The sequence below is a fragment of the Thalassophryne amazonica genome, chromosome 7 (assembly GCF_902500255.1).
Source record: "Thalassophryne amazonica chromosome 7, fThaAma1.1, whole genome shotgun sequence".
Taxonomy (NCBI): Eukaryota; Metazoa; Chordata; class Actinopteri; order Batrachoidiformes; family Batrachoididae; genus Thalassophryne; species Thalassophryne amazonica.
Window position 1 is genome coordinate 108,610,254 of NC_047109.1, and position 26,218 is coordinate 108,636,471.

At 40.2% G+C, this 26,218-nt stretch overlaps 1 protein-coding gene across 1 annotated transcript in view; it reads right to left on the reverse strand.

The window, feature by feature from the left end:
- The window catches only part of LOC117514732 (eukaryotic translation initiation factor 3 subunit H), a 188,338-nt gene that overhangs the window by 148,346 nt on the left and 13,774 nt on the right, over positions 1-26,218 (reverse strand). The window contains exon 2 of the mRNA XM_034175292.1: positions 11,139-11,295. Coding sequence (XP_034031183.1) covers positions 11,139-11,295 — 157 coding nt within the window. The remainder of the gene's footprint in view (positions 1-11,138; positions 11,296-26,218) is intronic.

The following is a 26,218-nucleotide window of genomic DNA, read 5'->3' on the forward strand; positions in this document are numbered from 1 at the left end:
ACTGTATAAGCCACTTGGATATAAACATCTATGGTCATGCATATATGCCTGGTTTGATTTGACTTTATACAGGGGGTGTAGGCGTTGATAAGCGTTGCTTCTGTCTACGCCTTTAGGCACCATGTATTTTGTTTATTTTCTTATATTTCTTTTCACCTTTGACTTTTCTGTTATGAGTTTCGTTGTTTGTATACAAGTGAATTTCTGTTATGCATGGGTGTCTAATAAATTCAATTCAATTTAATAAAGTCAAGTCACATGTCAAAAAAAAAAGATGATTATTCAACTGAATCAATAAGTACAGGATGTATGGGTATGTTTGTTTGTTTTCCAGTGTAATGGGATTGAAATCTGATGTCACTACCACAAAAGGTTTAGTGCAAACACGCTGTAACCTGCCATCCATAACACTAGGTCTCATGTTATCACTGCTGTCACAACAAAAGAAGAGGAACAATGAACATTATTGACATGCTGCTAGCGTGCCTCAAGTGCAGAAAATGCCTGAAGAATAACTGCATGTTTCTCACCATACATTCTGACACCGATACAAGGACAAAGTATGCAAGGACAGAGGAAATAGGGGAGACTTGGGGTTGAGCCAAGGATTTTTTTTTTTTTTTTTTTTTTTTTTAAATAATATGAGTCTGCTTTTGCTGTGCTTGCTCGATTACTCTCCAACTTGTATTGGTCACATTTGCTGCCGCTGCCTAGGTTGTCCTTCAAGTGCAGCTCCACACTGGCACCTGTTGATGAAAATGCAGCACAGCATGCAGACAGACAGACACTCACTTTGCAATCCCTTCCTTCAGAGCAGCGGCTCTCCATACCTGGACCTCAGAGACTGTGCCAGGGTGCACGTCAGTCGTCCCTGATGACTGACAACAAACAGAGCTCAAGTAGATGATTAATGATGACATCAAGAGTCTCCAGCAGAAAATTCATCCGGGTATGAGGATTCAGGCACACAAAGAGCAACGGTTTGGGTAAACCCACAGGTTTAGCCGGAGTTAAAATGACTCAAATCCCCGCAGAGGTAACATTGAGCCTTGCTCTTGATTTGTTCCGATGTGAGAAAGCTTTCACAGTGGATGATCTCACCAAGGCAGCGCCATCGCATACAGTCGTGGTCAGAATTAATGCCGTCCCAGTGTTTTATGTACACATTTTAATATATGGTCAGAAATAAATGCAAACAAAGCAAATTTTTTTCTATCAAAAATATTTTAAGAACAAAACAAAATGCTTTCATAAAGTGAAAAAAAATGACAAAATGTATGCTGGATGATATTTCCATCAAGCTTTAAGAAAACCAAACATTATGGTACTGTGGAGTAAATCTGTTTGGAGGTGGCAGTTCTCAAGAACTGGGTGACTGTGCAAGAAGGAAACTAGTGAGGGAAGCCACCAAGACGACTCTAAAGAAGTGACAGAATTCTGTTGTTGTGATCGGAAAAACTGCACATTGTGCAACTTTTGTCTGTTGCGCCACCGCTCACAGCCTCAAGGAGTTTCATACAACAAAACAGATTAAATCTAGGTGTGCATCTCTCATGTACCTGCTAGAAAACTTGAGCTGAAATTTAACATCTTTTTAAGAAAATCCTTCTCTGTACCACTCCACCATGAAGCTGTATAACTGGTGATGCAAAATTCAAAACTAGCAATATGCACAACTTCTCCAATCACAGCCACAGAAGCCTATAACTTCTTCTGGGTTGTTTGGGTGTCTTGGTGGATTTCCTCACTCTTTTGTTTCTTGCATGGTCAATCAGTTTTTGAGAACTGCCTCCTTCAGAAAGATTTATCATACAGATTGTATTTCTTAAAGATGGAAATGATGTCCAAGACATATTCAGTGACTTGGAAATGTTCCATGTATCCATCCCCTGACTTGCTTGAAGAAAACTGGTTGTAAAAGTGATTATTTATTGTAAATTCATCAAAGGGTGCTAATAATTGTGTCCAGCATACATTTTATGTCAGGATTTTTGTTTCACTTTATGAAACCATTTTGTTCTTACTGCCAAATAACTTTGCACATTTAAAACATTTTTTTTTTTTGATTAAACAAAACGAAATTACTTTGTTTGCATTTCTGACCAGATATTTAAATGTGTACCTAACATATAGGGGTGCCACTAATTCTGACTAAGACTGTATGACCACCAACTACAATAGTATCATTTTTTCCACCGTGCATGTAAAACACAATAAATGTAAGAATAAAAACTAACCAACTGTCACTGCACAATTTGGAAAATTAATATCTTGTAGATTCAGTGTTTTTATTGCACATCTTAACTATCCAAAATACAATCATATATTAGTGTTACAAATGTGCAATTAATGAAAGATGTTAAAATGGTGAGAACACTGATGTGTATTTTTCCACCGATATTTGTAACTTCTATTCTTCGCATTTAATGATATAATCTGCTGAACTAGAAAAGCAGAATTGTGAAATATGACATTTGTTTTATTTATTATTTCAACATTTTCTGGCTGAGAAAAAAAGAAAAATGTGCACACATCTCTTTAGAAGCTATATAAGTATTGAAGCCCAAGAAGCCTTAAATTAACTCGAATGGTCCTGAAGTCTGCTAGTGTCATTTTACAGCTCGACTTGCGCTTCGAGCGGTGCCCCAGTCTGTCGTGTGGTTCTGCCATCGGTAACGTCTACACCAAGTTAAAGGCAAAACAACACAACAATTTGGAAGAAGACACAGCTGCAATTAGTTGGTACAAGATGGCTACATGGAGAGAAGAAAAATGTCTATCAGCTGAGAGTGGGGGTGGAAAACGCCAAATGAAGTACTATGCTTCCTTCCATTTAAGTCGGAAGTTGGAACTGGGAATGACGTTACACCCGAGGTAAATGCGGGTCCATTTTCCACACAGCACTGCAAGCCAGAAAACAAGCTCAATCTGGGAGGCATCTCAGATTGGGGAGAATACAGTGCAAAAAAATAACAAATAAATAAATTAGTCCACAGATGGATTACTCCAACTCTCTCTACCTTGGCCTTCCTCAGTCTCTACTCGCACGTCTGCGGAAGGTTCAAAATGCTGCTGCCATAGTGCTGACTGGTGGTAGGAAGCAGGAGCATAACACCGACCCCCCCCCCCCCCCCCCCCCCCATCCAGGCCTCCTTACACTACCTCCCTATGATTTTTAGAATTCAGTTTAAAGTTTCATTCATTGTTTTTAAGGCTCTTCGTGGGCTGGTCCCTGCCTATATTTCTGACCTTGTCCAGCCACACGTAGTCCCCAGGTCCCTCAGATGTTCAGGCAAAGGTCTTCTCCATGTGCCGCTGTCATGGCTCAGAGAGGTGACAGAGCTTTTGCGGTCGCCACCCCATGACTGTGGAACCAGCTGCCTCCAGATGTGCCCCTCCATTTCTGCCTTTAAATCTAGGCTACAAACCCATCTGTATTCTCTGGCCTTTCCACCCCCCTAATCATTTCATCACTTTGTGTTCGTGCCTTGCTGTTCTTTTTTTAATATTACTGTGTTTATGATCCATTTTATGTTTTTAGTTTTACTATTTTTTAATCTACTTTTTGTACAGCATTTTGGTCAGAAACCTGTGCTTTATATAAATTAAATAACTTACTTTATAAATTACATTTACTTACTTACTTAACAAAGAGACCTTATGGAAGAACAGACATGGTGCAGCAGTTTCGTGTTTTTATTTACTGTGCCATCATTATTGTTAGCAACTTCTCCCAGGTTAGCCAACATTGGAGGCACCAGATGATAAGTGGTTTTTTCAAGCCTAAAAATACCTTTGCAACATGTCCACAGAAGGACAGTACCATGTTCACAATTTATAAATGTAGACAGACTGGAGCACCGCACTCGTAGAGAGCGAACCTCCGCCAACACTAGTTTCCAATTCCACAAATTTTTACCCTGGAAAAAAATTGTCAAGGTCACAGTCCTGTTAGAGTGGCTTTTCATAAGCTAAATAAGATGTGATAAAGTATCAGGAGTATGTATTTAGTTCATGCACTTGAATTAAAGTTTTTTTGTGATGTCAGGTTTGTTTGTTTTTTATTGTTGTTTTTTCAACTTTTCCAGTTTTTGAATTCTTTGTCAGATCATTTTCACAGAACATTGATTATCTTTGATATGCACAATTTGTCACTGCTTTTTGGCACTTGGTTTCCGACTGATAACTGGAAGACAAACAGGCATAAAATTGGAACCTTCATCTAATTTTGGTGGTGTAAGTAAATCCATAACAGAAAAAAAAAAAAGTTTTTTGAGGTACTTTAGATTGAGATGACAGGTGACAGTGAGTGCCAGACTGCACTTCACCTTCAAATATGAGAGTAATTGAGGTAATACTGAAAAAGATATAATGTAAAATATACATTAAATGGAGTTTTCAATGTTGAATTTAAATGGACACAAAACCTGTAATCTGGATCAGATCTGGATCAAACTTTGTCAGGCAATAAAGGACCATCCTACACAATGCTCACAAATATGAAAGAAATTTAATCTTTTTTGACAGTTATGAATTTTTGGAAATTTGTTCAATATTAAAGGATAGGAAAAAATCTTGGAAAATTGGAGAAAATCCCTGACTTTGACCTTGAAAACTGAATCAGTTTTTGCCTATCAGGATATGAATCTTCAGCAAAAATTTCATAACGATATATGAAAAATTGAGGGCTCCAGTCTGTTCACAAACAAACCGGGGCAAAAACATAACCTCCTCCCAACTTCATTGGTGGAGGTTTAAAAAAAAAAAAAAAAAAGTGCTAAAAAGAACAGCTTTTACTCCTGCTGCTGCTGGGAGCAGCCATGTTGGACTGTGAACTGAGTATGCAGGGTTTGCACGAGTTGAGTTGGAATTCTGACTTCAGGGGATGTTACTGGGACATGCGACCAAATTATAAAAAGTTGTAGAATGTAACCACGTTTGTCACATTTCTGAATGGAAATGCGCACACTCTCTCTCTGGCCACTTTCATTGTGGACCTTGCTTGACCGCCTCCCTCGTCTTTGCCTTTTATGTTTAAACTCGTACAGAATCCCTTCTCCTGGCTTTGTGACTACGATATTTGAGTCAGAAAATGACAGCCAAGACTCTCTGGTTTAGTACATTTTTGGCCAGAAACTGTTCCTGCAAGCCCACCTGCAAGCAAACTCAATAACCAATCCAACAGGTGGCAGACGTGTTTACGGGATATTACATGTGCAAAAATAAGATACTTTTGAGATCGATCTGGTGCATCAATTTTCGCCATTTGAGAAACTGTTTATCTTCATTATATAATTTGGGGAGGTAGAAAATGATAGCATGTCTTGTTTCTGAGTTACGTTTAACTGGAGGAGATGGACTCTCATCCAAACTATTCACTCCAATTTACAGGATACATGTAATATACCGTTTTGCTTTTCTTTTTTCCTTTAAACCTATGCTTTTCATGGTCTGTGTGCGTCACAGAGGCGTTCGGACATGGCTATGATTTACGTCATTTAAAAATACATAAATATAGACGTCTTATTCTGCAAATAAAAGCAGACGTGTTCTCTACTTTACAGGACTCGTGTTTCTGCTGTACCACTTTAAATCATCTCATGGCTGTAAAGATGACATGAATGACTTCTGACATTTCCTTGCTGAATTTAGTTCAGTTCTGATGGACAGCCTGGCGTCTGTCATCTTCTTGCAGCTGGATCAAAAGCCCTGCTGAGAATTCTGCTGTTGTGTCCAAAGGATCACAGCGAGTCTCTCCTCTCTGAAGCCCTTATTAACGTAAAAGGAATGACTGATGGAAAAACCAGCCCATCAAAAAGAAAAAAAAAAAAGAAAGAAAAAACCCATAAGAATAAACCTCATCCACACTTGGACAGATGGAGTCCGGCATTTCTGTACGATAACCTTTAGATAACACTGATGCCTGTCGATCCGGCTAAATTTCTGGTCATTGCTCGTTAGCAGCAGGAGTCTGCGAAAACAGGATTTTTCTCCTTTTCCTTAACTCCCTGCATTTGCTCACCTTTCCATCCCTCAGTCTGGCCTGCTCCTAGCTGCAGTGAGAAAAGGCTAACAAGGTGCAGGCAACAACAACAATGCTTGATAGGAGAAGAGCTGAGGTCAGAGGGCATGGCATCCTTTGATACAAAAACTGACAGGAGGGAGGAAGGGAAAGCATCGGTGTGCGGACAAAGACCAAATCAAACCCCAGTGCACGTTCGCTCAGCCCAGCTGTGAGCCAAACACCAGAAACATTACATTCCTGTACTGCCAAGCTCAGAATGTCAGAATGCTCGTAGCACGGGCCGGGGCGGAGGATTAGCAGCAATCTTCCATTCCAGCTTATTAATTAATCAAAAACCTAGACAGAGCTTTAATTCATTTGAAAGCTTGTCTCTTAGTCTTGTCCATCCAAATTGGAAGTCCCAAAAACCAGTTTTATTTGTTATTATCTATCGTCCACCTGGTCGTTACTGTGAGTTTCTCTGTGAATTTTCAGACCTTTTGTCTGACTTAGTGCTTAGCTCAGATAAGATAATTATAGTGGGCGATTTTAATATCCACACAGATGCTGAGAATGACAGCCTCAGCACTGCATTTGGTCTATTATTGGACTCTATCGGCTTTGCTCAAAAAGTAAATGAGTCGACCCACCACTTTAATCATATCTTAGATCTTGTTCTGACTTATGGTATGGAAATAGAAGATTTAACAGTATTCCCTGAAAACTCCCTTCTGTCTGATCATTTTTTAATAACATTTACATTTACCCTGATGGACTACCCTGCAGTGGGGAATAAGTTTCATTACACTAGAAGTCTTTCAGAAAGCGCTGTAACTAGGTTTAAGGATATGATTCCTTCGTTATGTTCTCTAATGTCATATACCAACACAGAGCAGAGTAGCTACCTAAACTCTGTAAGGGAGTTAGAGTATCTCGTCAATAGTTTTACATCCTCTTTGAAGACAACTTTGGATGCTGTAGCTCCTCTGAAAAAGAGAGCTTTAAATCAGAAGTGTCTGACTCCGTGGTATAACTCACAAACTCGTAGCTTAAAGCAGATAACCCATAAGTTGGAGAGGAAATGGCGTCTCACTAACTTAGAAGATCTTCACTTAGCCTGGAAAAAGAGTTTGTTGCTCTATAAAAAAGCCCTCCGTAAAGCTAGGACATCTTTCTACTCATCACTAATTGAAGAAAATAAGAATAACCTCAGGTTTCTTTTCAGCACTGTAGCTAGGCTGACAAAGAGTCAGAGCTCTATTGAGCTGAGTATTCCATTAACTTTAACTAGTAATGACTTCATGACTTTCTTTGCTAACAAAATTTTGACTATTAGAGAAAAAATTACTCATAACCATCCCAAAGATGTATCGTTATCTTTGGCTGCTTTCAGTGATGCCGGTATTTGGTTAGACTCTTTCTCTCCGGTTGTTCTGTCTGAGTTATTTTCATTGGTTGCTTCGTCCAAACCATCGGCATGTTTATTGGACCCCATTCCTGCCAGGCTGCTCAAGGAAGTCCTACCATTATTTAATGCTTCAATCTTAAATATGATCAATCTATCTTTGTTAGTTGGTTATGTACCACAGGCCTTTAAGGTGGCAGTAATTAAACCATTACTTAAAAAGCCATCACTTGATCCAGCTATCTTAGCTAATTATAGGCCAATTTCCAACCTTCCTTTTCTCTAAAAGATTCTTGAGAGGGTAGTTGTAAAACAGTTAACTGATCACCTGCAGAGGAATGGTCTATTTGAAGAGTTTCAGTCAGGTTTTAGAATTCATCATAGTACAGAAACAGCATTAGTGAAGGTTACAAATGATCTTCTTATGGCTTCGGACAGTGGACTTATCTCTGTGCTTGTTCTGTTGGACCTCAGTGCTGCTTTTGATACTGTTGACCATAAAATTTTATTACAGAGATTAGAGCATGTCATAGGTATTAAAGGCACTGCGCTGCGGTGGTTTGAATCATATTTGTCTAATAGATTACAGTTTGTTCATGTAAATGGGGAATCTTCTTCACAGACTAAAGTTAATTATGGAGGTCCACAAGGTTCTGTGCTAGGACCAATTTTATTCACTTTATACATGCTTCCCTTAGGCAGTATTATTAGACGGTATTGCTTAAATTTTCATTGTTACGCAGATGATACCCAGCTTTATCTATCCATGAAGCCAGAGGATACACACCAATTAGCTAAACTGCAGGATTGTCTTACAGACATAAAGACATGGATGACCTCTAATTTCCTGCTTTTAAACTCAGATAAAACTGAAGTTATTGTACTTGGCCCCACAAATCTTAGAAGCATGGTGTCTAACCAGATCGTTACTCTGGATGGCATTTCCCTGATCTCTAGTAATACTGTGAGAAATCTTGGAGTCATTTTTGATCAGGATATGTCATTCAAAGCGCATATTAAACAAATATGTAGGACTGCCTTTTTGCATTTACGCAATATCTCTAAAATTAGAAAGGTCTTGTCTCAGAGTGATGCTGAAAAACTAATTCATGCATTTATTTCCTCTAGGCTGGACTATTGTAATTCATTATTATCAGGTTGTCCTAAAAGTTCCCTAAAAAGCCTTCAGTTGGTTCAGAATGCTGCAGCTAGAGTACTGACGGGGACTAGCAGGAGAGAGCATATCTCACCTGTGTTGGCCTCTCTTCATTGGCTTCCTGTTAATTCTAGAATAGAATTTAAAATTCTTCTTCTTACTTATAAGGTTTTGAATAATCAGGTCCCATCTTATCTTAGGGACCTCGTAGTACCATATTACCCCATTAGAGCGCTTCGCTCTCAGACTGCAGGCTTACTTGTAGTTCCTAGGGTTTGTAAGAGTAGAATGGGAGGCAGAGCCTTCAGCTTTCAGGCTCCTCTCCTGTGGAACCAGCTCCCAATTCAGATCAGGGAGACAGATACCCTCTCTACTTTTAAGATTAGGCTTAAAACTTTCCTTTTCGCTAAGGCTTATAGTTAGGGCTGGATCGGGTGACCCTGGACCATCCCTTGGTTATGCTGCTTTAGACGTAGATTGTGGGGGGTTCCCATGATGCACTGTTTCTTTCTCTTTTTGCTCCGTATGCATCACTCTGCATTTAATCATTAGTGATCGATCTCTGCCCCCCTTCACGGCATGTCTTTTTCCTGGTTTTTTCCCTCAGCCCCAACCAGTCTCAGCAGAAGACTGCCCCTCCCTGAGCCTGGTTCTGCTGGAGGTTTCTTCCTGTTAAAAGGGAGTTTTTCCTTCCCACTGTTGCCAAGTGCTTGCTCATAGGGGGTCGTTTTGACCGTTGGGGTTTTTCATAATTATTGTATGGCCTTGCCTTACAATATGGAGCGCCTTGGGGCAACTGTTTGTTGTGATTTGGCGCTATATAAGAAAAAAGTTGAGTTGAGTTGAGTAGTTAGCTTCGTTAAAAGTCAGCTGGAGGACATCACAAGCACATATGTCCAATAAAAATCACACCAACAGCCGGCAACTTGATAATATGAAAGCTCGTGACAATTTTTTGGGTGAGCCAGCGGCAAAACAATGTCACATTTTTCACATAAAATCTTTGTTTTGTTATTTCAGGGCTGATGTTTGGTCCATCACAGTGTTCGTTGCTGACTTGTTCATAAAAATCTAATTCATTTTTCAGATTCACCTTTAGTTTTGCAGACTAAAGCCCTATTTGGACAGGACTGGCTTATGTGGGGAGTTGGAGTACAGTAACTTTATTATATATATATATATATATATATATATATATATATATATATTTTATGGCTGATTCGTACAGGATATGAAAGCTTGATATCAATGACAGAGCTGAGAGCAGCTATTCAAAAAAAAAAAAAAAAAAAAAAAGGCCCTGACGTACTGCCCCCTTAATAAATAAATAAAATTAATGACCAAGCTGAATATAATGGATTCACCTCTACAGTTCATTTCTTTCATCTACCTTTACATCTGTTGGAGGTTTTTTTTTTGGGGGGGGGGTGTTGGTTGGTTGTTTGCACTCTATGCAGAACAGGTGTTTTTTCAGGAGGTGTATAATGAGTGAATGCAGAGGTGAGGCACTGACACAAACACGGATTTCAGGGGCTGTAGCCACAATACGTAGGAACAGATTTATACAGAAATTTATGTGAACATATACGTCAAGTATCAATGTTAAATTTCTGCTGTTGGCGTGTCTTCCCAGTGACTCTTTCAGCATCTCCATAATTAAGATCAACTGCAGGAAACTCCCGTTTCAGGATAATATTACTGGTGGTGTCTGTCTGTACAGGAATACAAAGATAGATTTCTTTTTTTTCCCTGATCTTTTCACAACTGAAAAAAAATTTTGAAAAAATTATAAGGTTGCATTTCACAAACTTCATAAAAACTGTAACAGGGTCAAAATGGTATTTTTTTCAAAATTCATTATGTAACTCCCTTTCAAATGCACCCTTCTGGATTTAATTATTCCATTTAGTTTTAGAGAAAAAGCCAATTTATGTAACATAAATAAATGGAATATTGGAATTCAAAATGTTTGTGTTGATTTTCTCAGAATTGACCTTTTTTACAAAAAAAAAAAAAATTGCATTATTCAGCCAGTTTTCATGCAAAATCTATGGAACTGCTGTCAAAATGTTCTGAAGAACCTGTTCTTTCATAATATACCATATTTAAAGACATCTGGGCAAAAAAAGACTATGTTTATTGAATCACCACCGCAGAGTCCACCTGACAAAATTATTTCAACAGACGAGAAGTTCTTTGATTTATGTCCAAATGTTATGAAATACATATCACTGGAAAGAGAACATCCTTGGCTTTAAAATGACACCAAGATAGTTTTGATAAGTCTTCTCTTCTCCAAGAAATCACATCTGATGTTCATAAAAATTAACTAGAGCGTTACAAGTCCACCCTTTTTGATACACCAGTATATGAAATGCGACCATAACAGCAATGATAAACAAAAAATAAATAAATAAGTTCTTTCTTTGCAGCCCATCCAGCTTTCGTCAGGATGACTGCAGGAACTGAACCCAACTGCAAGACTGTTGAAACATTTTGAATTTCTAATTTTTTTAAAACCTACAGGCACATACATTGCAGAAGGGTATCGACAGGTAAGTAGTTGCTGGTACCTTCATCAAAGTCTGCATCATCTTCGGTATGTTGAGGGAAGGGGAAGCAGTTGGTGATCTCCAGCCGGTCGTCCACTACCAGCCCCAGCAGGACCCCCTGCACCACCTCACTGCCCTGGCCCTCTTCCTGGTAGTGCTTGATTATCTTCAACACCACCTGTGTAAACACAAAAAGCAGCATTGACTGAGTCCACTGCAGCAGAATGAAGAGGGGAAGGAGGCTTTACCGTCCTGTCAGCGCTTGCTCCTGGAAAATTATTTCATTTCTCGTGCAAAGGGATCATTTATTTTTCTTGCTTACTGGTTGTGCATTTTGTGGTTGTTGAGAGTGTCTGTTTTTATTGCACGTTATCAATGTCTGATTCTCGTTACCCAATTCAACTGTGTCTCTGCTCGTCCTGTTGATTTGTGCTCATTTCTTTGTGTTGTGGTTATGTTTGTCGGAGCATATTTTACAAGCCACCTCGGGTTATCTTTTCTGCGACACAGATCTGTGGGCTCACGTTGTCTTTTTCTCAAGCTCAGGATTTTTCACAAATACCTTCTTATTGCAATACAAATATCTCCAACAGTTTTGTTAATACCAACATGGACGCACACAAGCAAACACCCCCCCCCCCCCCCCCAAAACTGAGGTTATTTTTCTTCCAGTTCACAAGCTTCCATTTTAATCCACAGAAACACATTCATGTAAAATACTGAATTTGTGCTTTAAACAAAATATCTGAGTGATTAACCTCAAGTCAAACCCCGAAGAAAAGAAAAAAAAAAAAACCCGATATGAAAAATTACAAGTACCATAATTTCCGGACTATAGAGTGCACCTGATTATTAGCCACACCCACCAATTTTTAAAAGAAAAAAGGAATTGTACATAAATATGCTGCGGGTCTCCACACTGTAACATGACATATTTACACAGAAAGATGTTAGACAGAAAGATTTAACTTTTAATTAAATACGTACCATAAATGCTTTTTTCCCCCTGAAGGTGACATGTAAATATTGAAGCGCACATCATCCAGTGTGCACTCAGCGGAATGCGGCTTCTCCACTCCACACGGAGAACTGAGTAATTAACTTTTTCTTGACATGTCATTGCATGCAGCCAGGATCGGATGGAGTCTGTGGTAAATGAGACATTAATTAGGCGCTTTGACTTTTTTGACTTGTTGCCCCAAGACAGAGAATCGGTGTGGAAGGAACGGGGGAAGAAGGCTCTGCTCCGCTAACTAATCTGACGGCGCAACTCAGGCACAAAGTGCCTGAGAGGGACTTTTCTTCACTAAAATGAACAGGTAAGACCTTACTCCTCCCTGCATGAGGAGTGCAGCTTCAGGAAATCAATCGATAGCATCAGCTGACGTATTTCAACTTGTGAAAAAGCCTGTAAAAAATTCACAACTTCACCCCATGATTGTAAAAGCTGCAGTGTTCAAAGTGTGTGAACAAAATAGCAGCTTATAGTCCAGAATTTACGGTGCTGTATTTAAGTATAAATACGTGCGTTACTTGAGTGTTTCCATTTTCTCATATTTTCTAATTTATACATGGAATTCCTGTTCTTTTTTTGCCACGAATCCGATCATAGTCACCGAAACAAAAGGGAGACACATGCAACTTGGCTTTCCAAGTGACATACCACTCAGCAAAAGTGTGTTTGCTGTGGATATAAAATGACGCACCTTCAATCAATTCAATCAATTTTTTTTTTATATAGCGCCAAATCACAACAAACAGTTGCCCCAAGGTGCTTTATACTGTAAGGCAAGGCCATACAATAATTATGTAAAACCCCAACGGTCAAAACGACCCCCTGTGAGCAAGCACTTGGCTACAGTGGGAAGGAAAAACTCCCTTTTAACAGGAAGAAACCTCCAGCAGAACCAGGCTCAGGGAGGGGCAGTCTTCTGCTGGGACTGGTTGGGGCTGAGGGAGAGAACCAGGAAAAAGACATGCTGTGGAGGGGAGCAGAGATCGATCACTAATGATTAAATGCAGAGTGGTGCATACAGAGCAAAAAGAGAAAGAAACAGTGCATCATGGGAACCCCCCAGCAGTCTACGTCTATAGCAGCATAACTAAGGGATGGTTCAGGGTCACCTGATCCAGCCCTAACTATAAGCTTTAGCAAAAAGGAAAGTTTTAAGCCTAATCTTAAAAGTAGAGAGGGTGTCTGTCTCCCTGATCTGAATTGGGAGCTGGTTCCACAGGAGAAGAGCCTGAAAGCTGAAGGCTCTGCCTCCCATTCTACTCTTACAAACCCTAGGAACTACAAGTAAGCCTGCAGTCTGAGAGCAAAGCGCTCTATTGGGGTGATATGGTACTACGAGGTCCCTAAGATAAGATGGGACCTGATTATTCAAAACCTTATAAGTAAGAAGAAGAATTTTAAATTCTATTCTAGAATTAACAGGAAGCCAATGAAGAGAGGCCAATATGGGTGAGATATGCTCTCTCCTTCTAGTCCCCGTTAGTATTCTAGCTGCAGCATTTTGAATTAACTGAAGGCTTTTTAGGGAACTTTTAGGACAACCTGATAATAATGAATTACAATAGTCCAGCCTAGAGGAAATAAATGCATGAATTAGTTTTTCAGCATCACTCAGACAAGACCTTTCTAATTTTAGAGAGATTGCGTAAATGCAAAAAAGCAGTCCTACATATTTGTTTAATATGCGCTTTGAATGACATATCCTGATCAAAAATGACTCCAAGATTTCTCACAGTATTACTAGAGGTCAGGGTAATGCCATTCAGAGTAAGGATCTGGTTAGACACCATGTTTCTAAGATTTGTGGGGCCAAGTACAATAACTTCAGTTTTATCTGAGTTTAAAAGCAGGAAATTAGAGGTCATCCATGTCTTTATGTCTGTAAGACAATCCTGCAGTTTAGCTAATTGGTGTGTGTCCTCTGGCTTCATGGATAGATAAAGTTGGGTATCATCTGCGTAACAATGAAAATTTAAGCAATACCGTCTAATAATACTGCATAAGGGAAGCATGTATAAAGTGAATAAAATTGGTCCTAGCACAGAACCTTCTGGAACTCCATAATTAACTTTAGTCTGTGAAGAAGATTCCCCATTTACATGAACAAATTGTAATCTATTAGACAAATATGATTCAAACCACCGCAGCGCAGTGCCTTTAATACCTATGGCATGCTCTAATCTCTGTAATAAAGTTTTACACCTTCTGTGTATCAACACTATAACTCATTCATGTCTTATTCACTCCAAAATTGATATAATTAAGTACATATTTCCTCCCCCTATGAACCTTTGGTCCATCTGCCAGGCAGAAATTTTGCAACGGAGCCACTTCAAACACTGTGGACTCTGTATGTTGTATCATGTCTATAATATGTATCTGACAGTTTCCACGACCTACCTGTGGTATCATATTACTAGTTTTTCTTAAACTATGAAGGTTTGGGCCAGACAGTGCATCATTCCATCTGTGCATCCTTTTCGGAATTATGAGTGTGACTTACACATGAATGTTTCGGTTACTCCCAGCAAGGGACTGTCAGCCATAAGATGACTTTTTACCCCTGGAGGTGGGCAGCTCCATGAGATTCTCACATCTATTCCCACTTTCAGTGGTAGTGCTGTGACCTTGCCATAACAGATACTTGGAAAAAATGGAAAAAACAATTTTACAAACTCCAATTCCCTGGGGCACCTAGATCACAGCAAGACCCCTGAAAGTGGTAACAGACATGATGGTCGTATGGAACTGCACAGCGTAATGGACTCACAGCCACCTTGGACCCACTTGTGCTGGGTTCAGAACAGCAAGGCGAAGCAACAGTGCACACTCCACTTTAGTGTCCTGATATTTTGGAAGACTCTTTCCATGCTTAGACCCCGATGTGCATCAAGCCAGCACCAGGCAACTTTACGCAAAGCACAGGGCAGCCCACCATTAACATGCTCTGTTCACATGAAGACAAAACCGCAACTCCACACTACCTTATAAACAATCTACATTTGACAATAAAAAAGTAGTTCACACCATGAAATAAACTTCAATTTAAAATTAGTGCAAAATTAATCCACGGCTCATACATATGCCAAACGAAGGGGGTAGTCCAAACGGATCAGAGATCAACTATGGTGCATTACACCACCATTACATGTCTGACAGTAATTGTTAGTTTATTTTTTTTTTTTTTAATATATCACTAATACATCACACAATTCACACACACTTTACTGACTCAGTAAAACTAATCTAAGAAGGGTCCAAGGTGCCCACAATGATTGTGTGGCTAATTTTAGAGACTTTCAAACTTGTAGCACAAATTTTTTTGAACATGTTCAAAATTCCAGTGACATGTGAGCAAGGCCCTGCGACTCACGTGAGGAAATTGAAAACCCCCGCTAATGTTTTGAGGCATTTTGGAAGAAAATGCCTTGTGAAAGCCATTTGCAATTTGTTGCAGCCCAGTGAGATACTAGCTTAAGGTGGTGTGCCAATCAAAACAGAGCTGTCACAGCATTAATATTTGGGTAGATTCATTTCAGTTCCAGCTTGGGTAAGGGGGAGGGGGGGGCACACCACAATTTAAACAATTTATTATTGCAGAGAATCTGAAAAATGTAGCTGAAATAAAATGGATACAGAAATCGTGTCTGATTGGGTCACTCTGATGCATGCTATGATGTCATTTAGTTGAAACTGAAGCTGCTTCACAAACATGCAGGTCATGAACTTGCAGTAATGTGAATGTAAATGGACTGCATTTATACAGCGCTTTTCCATCTGCATCAGACGCTCAAAGCGCTTTACATAATGCCTCATTCACCCTGACGTCAGGGTGCTGCCATACAAGGTGCTCAATACACACCGGGAGCAACTAGGGCAGGGTGGCCAAGTTCGGTCCTCAAGAGCCACCTTCCTGACACTCTTAGTTGTCTCCCTGCTCCAACACACCTGAATCCAATGAAAGACTTGTTAGCAGACTTTTAATGAGCCTTTCATTGGATTCATGTGTGTTGGAGCACAGAGACAACTAAGAGTGTCAGGAAGGTGGCTCTCGAGGACCGAACTTGGCCACCCCTGAACTAGGGAATTAGGGACCTTACCCAAGTGCCCTTAGTGATTTTCCGGTCAGGCTGGGATTTGAACAGAGAATCCTCTGGTCTTAAGAGCCAAAGTCTGTAACTGTGGAATGGTTTATAGAAGGGGGTGATATATCATGTTTAAGTAGGCCACTGAAGTTTTTTTTTGTTTTGTTTTTTTTTTAGGGTTAGATATATTGTCCAAAGACAAAAATAACATTTTTTTATCCAAAGATGCCTTCGGGTGGAAAATTACAGCCCTTTGTAGGGTACGGGTTAAAGGGGCTAAAACAGTGACATAGTCAAAATGTAGATTTTGACCTTTGAATATCTTTGTGTGCCCTCAGTAAGCCTCACTGATCTTATGGAATATGAATGTATAGATGAGTTCTCCCATTTAGTGTTATATTTTTCAGGAAGGCTTTTTGCTTCCGGATATCTTTATCCGGAATAGCAGAGATACAGAGGAACATCATAAAACAAGTTTCACTGAAATCCATAGGGGGCACACCGAGATACGGCCAAATGAAAAATCGCCAAATATCGCGTTAACATAAAGAGCACCACCTATGCAAAAGCGCCCCAACTAAGCCACCGCCATTATGCTAACTTGGAAAGAACTTGTCCCAGTGTATCCAAATATGCATACATGAGCAAGGCGTATTCAGGGCGCAGGCCCTAGGAGGGTCCCAAATGTAGCCCAAAATGCCAAAAGTTGACTTGAAGCGCCACCTATAGGCAGCGCCCTCAGTTAGCCTTGAAAAATATAACGCTAAATGGGAGAACTCCATCCATACATTCATATACCATAAGATCAATTAGGCTTACTGAGGGCAAACAAAGATATTCAAAAGGTCAAAATCTACATTATGACTATGTCAGTGTTTTGGCCCTTTTAACCCCTACCCTAAAAAGGGCCGTAATTTTCCACCCGAAGGGATTTTTGGATTAAAAAAAAAAAAATTCTTTTGTCCGTTTGGACAATACAACTTCCCCTAACAAAAAAAAAAAACTTCAGTGGCCTAGTGAAACATAATATATCACCACCCATTTGAAAGTTACAGATTTGAGCTATTAAGACCAACATTTAACCACTAGACCATCACCTCCCCTGAGTACATATCTACATGAATAGTAACCTAGAGGATTATTTTACTGTGCTCAAAGTAGTACATTTTACATTCAAAGCTACAATTATTTTCCATTCATTGCCTCAGTCAGGATGTGCTGAGGAATGTTATTGTAATGTGCGTGTAGCAAGCCATTTATGACAGCTCGGATACCCCGAGAGAAGAAGACAATTTAACGTGGATTTTCACTTGCTCTTTTATGTGATGAATCAATCAATCAATCAATTTTTTTATATAGCGCCAAATCACAACAAACAGTTGCCCCAAGGCGCTTTATATTGTAAGGCAAGGCCATACAATAATTATGTAAAACCCCAACGGTCAAAACGACCCCCTGTGAGCAAGCACTTGGCTACAGTGGGAAGAATCCGGCACAGAAATGTCTGACAGCAAAACTGTGCCAACTAAACGAGGGGGAGACCAAGAGGGTCCAGCAAGTTGAAGGGTTCTGTGAAAGATGTAGACCTTACAGAGATATATTCAGATGTTTCCAGTGGTGCATCTGCACAGCTGCCAAAGCGATGAGGACGCCCCAAAAAAAAAAAAAACGTGTCTCAGCGCTCAACTGCATAGCCACACAGAGTCCAAGTGAGGCCGAAAGGGTCGGGATCCAAGAAAGATTCTAGTAATGAAGACCATTCTCCGAAGAAAAGAGGGAGATCCAAGGTGTCCTTGAACAAAAGTACACTTGAGAAGGCTGCTGCCAGTCAAGATGATTTGGGAGAAAATGTACCAAATGAATCCAGTTTGACAAAAAACCCAAGGGGTCGCCCGAAAGGATCCTCCACAAAACACAAGGCAGAAAGTGTTGAAAATGCCAGCAGTTCTGCAATACCTCAGAAAAGGACCAAAAGGCTGTCCAATAAGATACGATGCTGCAAAGATCAGTGAGGAGGAGTCAGGTGTTTATGCATCTGATGGAAACATGAATTCACAGAAAAGGGGTCGAGGTAGACCCAGGAAGGGGGACAACACAGTGGGGTCAGTACCAGATGTGTCCAAAGGAATCGCAAAGAGAGGGAGGGGAAGGCCCAGAAAGAGTGGAAAGGAGAGCAGAGATCAACAAATGGTGACAGATGGTTTACAAGTTATGAAGTAGATAAAGTTTTAAAGTTTGTTCATTCTCTTATTTGAGTAAATGGCATAACACCTTTTACTGATTATACTAAACTGGTATGTAGAATTTATTGCAGAATTTTTCTGTAGTTGTAATTTAGTTTTCAATTGTAGTGTTTGTCCATTTTAGCGTAACACACACAAGTTGGATCCCTCAATTTTTCAGGGAATGACTGAGGAAATAATAATAAACACCCCTGACATCGGGGTGAATGTGAGGCATTATTGTAAAGTGCTTTGAGCATCTGATGCAGATGGAAAAGCGCTATATAAATGCAGTCCATTTACCCAGAGTAAACAAAGGAAGGACTGAAAAATGTATTGCCAATACCAATCCCCTAATCTGTCTCAATGCTGCAAATCAGTGTTTGAGACGCCTACGACTGCTATGTTATACACTGGCAGACATCCGACTTCACTCAAGAAACAAACACGCCACTTTCTTCAAGACAAGATGTGTTTAACAAGGACATAATTTACTGTCACAAAGAGAAAAAGCATTTAATCTCAGTTCCACTATGGTACACTATTATGAAAGCAAATATTCCTGCTTTACAGCTTACAGGACGATGAAAGAAAGAGTGCACAAAGGTTATATAAATAATGTTGCACCAAGCATTTGTTTACTGCCATGTGTAGCCATTACAGCTCCAGTAATAACGCTCAGACACGAGCTAATCCACACCAAAAAAAATCTGCCTGAAAGTTCCACCGTCTTAAAATTAGAAAGACACAGAGTGCCTCTGTCAGTCACAAACTGTAATGCATAAAAATATATATAAATTTTAAATTTTTAAAGGAATTCAACTCTATGCAACTGTTTATACATTATAACGTCTTTGCGTTTGTATGAATTTGCAAAACCTGAAACGTCTTGAAACTGTACACCCGCTTCGCCAATGAGCAGCTTTTTGAAAGGCTAATTTTCCAAGACTTTTAGCAGAATCACACGATTGTCCAGGTAAAGTCACTGCATCAGCGCTTACTTGTTCTGGGTTATGGATATTCAAATATTGTCATCAGAGTTGTTTGTTATCGGCTGTGTGGCTGGCAACTTTGAGGTGATTGAAAAGTTTAATCTTATGTGAGCCTCAGCTTTGCAATATTAACAAATAAGTGTGGGTTTGGAAAAATCCAACCTGTTCAAATACCATAGACAGGTTTTTGGGGAGCCACCTTGTATGTCTGGATGAAGTGCCAAAGAAAAGGTGACGAAACAAGCCCTGGCAATAATTATGGAATCACCAGCCTCGGAGGATGTGCATTCAGCTGTTTAATTTTGTAGAAAAAAAGCAGATCACAGACATGACAAAACTAAATTAATTTCAAATGGCAACTTTCTGGCTTTAAGAAACTCTATAAGAAATCAAGAAAAAAAAAAAAACTGTGGCAGTCAGTAACGGTTACTTTTTTAGACCAAGCAGAGGGGAGAAAAAAAAAAAAAAAAAACATGGACTCACTCAATTCTGAGGAATAAATTATGGAATCACCCTGTAAATTTTCATCCCCAAAACTAACACCTGCATCAAATCAGATCTGCTCGTTAGTCTGCATCTAAAAAGGAGTGATCACACCTTGGAGAGCTGTTGCACCAAGTGGACTGACATGAATCATGGCTCCAACACGAGAGATGTCAATTGAAACAAAGGAGAGGATTATCAAACTCTTAAAAGAGGATCATCACGCAATGTTGCAAAAGATGTTGGTTGTTCACAGTCAGCTGTGTCTAAACTCCGGACCAAATACAAACAACATGGGAAGGCTGTTAAAGGCAAACATACTGGTAGACCAAGGAAGACATCAAAGTGTCAAGACAGAAAACTTAAAGCAATATGTCTCAAAAACCGAAAATGCACAACAAAACAAATGAGGAACGAATGGGAGGAAACTGGAGTCAACGTCTGTGCCCAAACTGTAAGAAACCGCCTAAAGGAAATGGGATTTACATACAGAAAAGCTAAACGAAAGCCATCATTAACACCTAAACAGAAAAAAACAAAGGCTACAATGGGCTAAGGAAAAGCAATCATGGACTGTGGATGACTGGATGAAAGTCATATTCAGTGATGAATCTCGAATCTGCATTGGGCAAGGTGATGATGCTGGAACTTTTGTTTGGTGCCGTTCCAATGAGATTTATAAAGATGCCTGAAGAGAACATGTAAATTTCCACAGTCATTGATGATATGGGGCTGCATGTCAGGTAAAGGCACTGGGGAGATGGCTGTCATTACATCATCAATAAATGCACAAGTTTACGTTGATATTTTGGACACTTTTCTTATCCCATCAATTGAAAGGATGTTTGGGGATGATGAAATGATTTTTCAAGCTGATAATGCATCTTGCCATAGAGCAAAAACTGTGAAAACATTCCTTGCAAAAAGACACATAGGGTCAATGTCATGGCCTGCAAATAGACCGGATCTTAATCCAACTGAAAATCTTTGGTGGAAGTTGAAGAAAATGGTCCATGACAAGGCTCCAACCTGCAAAGCTGATCTGGCAACAGCAATCAGAGAAAGTTGGAGCCAGATTGATGAAGAGTACTGTTTGTCACTCATTAAGTCCATGCCTCAGAGACTGCAAACCGTTATAAAAGCCAGAGGTGGTGCAACAAAATACTAGTGATGTGTTGGAGCGTTCTTTTGTTTTTCATGATTCCATAATTTTTTTCCTCAGAACTGAGTGATTCCATATTTTTTCCCTCTGCTTGGTCTAAAAAAGTAACCGTTACTGACTGCCACAATTTTTTTTCCTGATTTCTTATAGTGTTTCTTAAAGCCAGAAAGTTGCCATTTGAAATGACTTTAGTTTTGTGTCATGTCTGTGATCTGCTTTTTTTCTACAAAATTAAACAACTGAATGAACATCCTCGGAGGCCGGTGATTCCATAATTTTTGTCAGGGGTTGTACTTTATATTTGTTCTTGTGCTGAGCTGCAGGTCTGCGCTCTGAGTTCTGTTATAGTTTATCATTCCTCCTTTGACCGCGAGATACGTGCGCGCGCAAATGAACCATCCGTGAGTAAGTGTGGAGATGTCTGGAGTTCTACTTGATGTTTACATGTCCTGTCTCTGGCAATCAGTCTGTGAGCAGGACTTATGTCCTTTTATGAACACAGCGATGAGAGTTTGAGCGGAGAAAAAGGAACTAATGCCTGCAGCCAGACAGTTTTTTTTTAAAGTTCACATGTGCGCGCGTGAACGAATCATCCGTGAGTGGACAGGATATGACCAGACTTTTTACTGGATAAGGACATCTCCTGTAGGGGTGTCGGGGAAAAAAAAATTTATCATTTGCTGTGTAAGAAGGAGCTTGACATGACTTATGCAGTGTGCAAAATCTGCAAAATGATAGTCAAGTACTTCTGAAACATTTCAAATCCGCAAGCTCACATGCTACGTCATCACCCGGAGCTAAAAGAGGGGAGCAGCGTTATCTGCCGACAACTGACCAGTGCTTCGCTAAACTGCCAGCCAACTCCAAACGAGCAAAGCAGATAAGTAAATTTACATCTAGAGTCACTTGATTAACCTTGTAAAACTGCATTTTCTTAAGCGTGGTTCACACGACAGGATTTTAAAATTATCTGTAGGTTTCCAAAACCTGAGAGACCACACACGTGAAGATAAAAAAAAAAAATCATGGATCTAACAGGTTTGGTCGTACAGTGTGTGGTGTGCAGCCACACGGTAAGGACAACACCACCACACACAAACAGATTTCACACACTAACATTTACAGTTCAGACAGAAAATCTCGCAAAATCTCTCGAGATTAAACATGACTTCAGAGTAAACAAACGGAGGTATTTTGTGGACTATTTACAACAGAGGGAAAAACGATACAAAAAGAAAAAGAAAAGGAGTTCTTTAAAGGAGTGGAGACAGCGCAACCACCGGACTTTCTGATAAGTCAGAACAGCTGTTTTGATTTTATTTTCTGCTCCATATGTCCGTCACCTCGCTTTCTGATTGGCTGCACGTCACATTCAGTAGGCTGTGTGCTCGTTTGTGGTCAGAGGACACCACACACGCTGCGATATCGGGCCAAAAAAAATCCAACATGTTGAATATCCCCGATTTGCGATCGGAGCACTCCTGACGCCCTTCCGAGCAGATCAGAGCGCTCTTAACACACCAGCAGCAAGGAGGAGCAGCTGCTGCAATCAGCATTTTTTTTCTGTGTTTTTGAGCGTGTAGCTTTACTGCATTGTGAACGCGGTATAAAAACAATCCTGCGTGATTTATACTGCAGGAACAATGGAACACAGCAGGAATCATAAATTGGCATCGGGTAACGTTGTCTTGCGAGTGTGTGGCTTCCAGTCATGTTGAGTACCGTCCTGTTGCTCTGAAACCACTTAATTCTGCGTCGAGCAGAGGACGCAAAAAAAATTACATGTTTAATTTTCGTTTGTGCCCTCTCGTGCTGTTGTGGCGCCGAGCAGCATCGTCTCGGCACTAGGTTGCTTCCATGCGTCGTCGTCATAATAACGCACGACGCAACTGGGAGCAGCCCCGGTGTGAAAGGGGCTTAAGAATCTCTTTTTCAAGAGTGTCCTGGCCAAGAGGCAGTACATACACAGTTACATTTACATAGAAAACAGACACTTGAACAAGAAAATACAATCAGGTAATACATCTACAGCTTTGTTTCAAGAGCCATCAAGAGTGATTTAAAAGTGTTAAGTGGCACTAGCTCTTTCAGTCTAAACTAATTTTGGAGTTAATTTCAAGAGTGGAATGTTGCTTGTCAGGGGTGGGTGGGTATCCTAGGATATCTTCCTCCCTGGGGGGAAGTTATACTATTACACCAGGTTTGGAGGCTCATGCGCATGGCATATGCATGAATCAGTCAGGGCAGGTCAGAGCACAGTCTGGATATTCGACAGCTATCCTTCACAATTCTTATTCCCTCCCAGATGTGTAGGGATGGGTATTGAAAAGATTATCGATCCGATTCCTTATCTTATCTGTGTACTAAAAGTAGGCTTTACAGGTTTTCTATGTCAACAACATTTTAAATTGGTCACTGGATGCTTGATCGCTGGACATAAATAAAAATAAATAAAATCTGTAGTTTTTGTCAAAAGCATTTCCTTTCAGGCATTTTGGCATGAATGTCTCTCCGTACCTCTGAGCTGAGCTCAGCCGGCTGCTGCTCGTCAGCGCAGGACGTCTTATTTTGGGAGGAAAACGTTTTGATTGATTGCAGTTTGTTTGTATTACAACATTGGGAAAGAGGTGTCATTTGATTTAAATGGTGTTTCGCTTTGAAGTTATCAATTCCAACTGGACTATACTGATATAACTCAACTCTGCAGAGAGCCGCGTAGCGTTTGGAGCTGTGTGAACAGAACGGAGGATGATTCTTGTTTCTTTCTCCCAACAAGACAGGAGTCCATGTTAGTGACTTTAATCCGCACAAAAGCGACTCACGATTGACATATTCAGGGATGAAAGTGGTGAGAAAAAAAAACAAAAAAAAGCTGAAACCCAAAAATTACGCCCCAACACCACCCGCACGAAAATGTTTGAATTCTAAAAGCTCTGAAATCCAATCTGGGACTATTCCAGACAAACTGCAGTGAGTGCAGCATCCATTTAGGTGAGAAAAAAAACCCAACTTTCTTTATTCATATTCATTCTAGTAGTATTCTGCTCTTACTAGGATGCAGCAGTTTTCTAGTTTGGCAGATAGTTCTGGAGGAAATCACTGAAGAAATTAACACATTGAAAATGTAGTTTGACCGAAACAGACTGTCATTAAACTTAAATAAAACAGGGATGAAGTGGAGGTGTAAGAGTCACTAGGTGTTCACAGGAAACATTTATTGATTTGTATATGTATTAATTTATTTTCATTGTTAGTTGGTTTTATCTTTTCTGTTGTGTTTTGTTTCATCAGGTTCTTTTTGTCTGTTTCTCTAAAATTGTATTGTAGCATCATCAGTAATTATGAGTTATTATTGACTCGTGCGCATTTGTACTATGCGTGATGGATCGGGACATCTCTAGAATTCATGTAATAAGATCTGCCACGCCTGTAGCATATTTGCTCACAAGAAGCACTTTTGTTCTTGGATATTTTTGTAGCACAAAAGAGTCAATAACTGCTATAAGTCTTCAAATGCTGTCTTTTCACTCTCAAACGAAAGTTCTGTACACTTTCAGTTTTGAAACAAATGCCTATGTGATTTGTGCAACTGCAGAGCCAGAGGCAGACCCTGTACAGAGATCAGAGAACCCTTTGGTCAATCAAAGGAGCTTGTTTGGACGTCTGTCCACCAGCGACCGAACTGGGGGAAGTACTTAATTGGAAAACACAGAAGAAGGAGCACAGAAGCAGACTCAAGAGGAGCTGGCAGACAACTTTATACCTTAAATATCGGTCTGCCAAAAAGAACAAGAAAAAAAAAATAAAAAATTCCAAATCTACTGAGGAATAACATCTTCATACAGTGAGGAAGTTGTAGCCCGATATCCAACACTGTCGAGCCACATCGGGACAGAGTGGTCAGATGTCATCATATGCATTTAATTTTTAATGCCAGATATAAATGGACCAATGGGAGAGTTTCCACATGACCCAAGAGCTCTAATGTTACACCAACACAAACTGGCTACAGCGCACTTTCACACACAGACAACACTCAGAGACGTACACAGCAACATACACACATCATGAGACACACCGACCAGGAAAAGCAAACAGCCAAGCCAGCGAGGGGAGAATAATGCAAACTGTCTAAATGAACAGTCCAAGAAAGCAGAGTGTGGAGGGAAGAGCATAAATCATGCTGATAACAGTGTGGGCAGGTCACAGCCACACGCATTAATAATATATACCCACACACACAGCAGGGTGGCAGTCCTCAAGCCAAGCTTGCAACAAAAACACCCATCACTACCACGAGGGAGCCCTTACTGGTGTCACTCCCCGACAAATGTACACACAGACGTGCACGCATCCGCACGCGTGCATCCGTCCTGGAAAATGATTTATATCAATAATGTGCCGGACCTGTCACACAAGTAAAGAGCTGGAGGCAGGAGAAGAGAGATGATATGAGGTGGAGCGACGAGAAAAACAAATCTCATTCCCTGCCTGCCTCAACTCCTCTGACTAAGAGGGCAGGAAGCTCTGAACATTAGGTCAGAGGGAGAGATGGATGGCAGGCGAAAGAGCAAGGGTGAGAAAATGTAAGCGTGAGAGAGAATTTGATAGGGAGATAGAAGGACAGCAAAATCGTTCAGGAGAGAGATGGAGTGCAGTACGATTAAAAAAAAAAAAAAAAAGGGGGCAAACACTGCATAGGAAAACTGAGAATGAAATGAGGAGAGAGAAAAGAGAAAATGGAAATTAAGGAGAGGAGGGAAAGGACTGGGTGGGAGACCGGTGGCAGTTTGGCGAACTAGTAAGAGAGGGGTACAAACCACAATCCAAAGGGCTTCGCTTCCTTTCTCTGCCAGCAAACAGCAAAATTCGGCCGTTTATGACATGAACTCCGAACGCAGCACAGAATCAGGTCCAGACATTACCCCAAGTTGCCCTTTCACTAGAGCTGCCACAAACAACTATTTTGATAGTCAACCAGTCAATGATTATTTCTGCGATTAGTCGACTAGTCAGATGATACGTAAATTGCAGCTTATCGATATTAATACCATTATCGATTCTGCTTATCAATCAGATTCCTGTGAATTTTCTGTGTACTACAAGTAGGCTTTACAGGTTTTCTATGTCAACAACATTTTA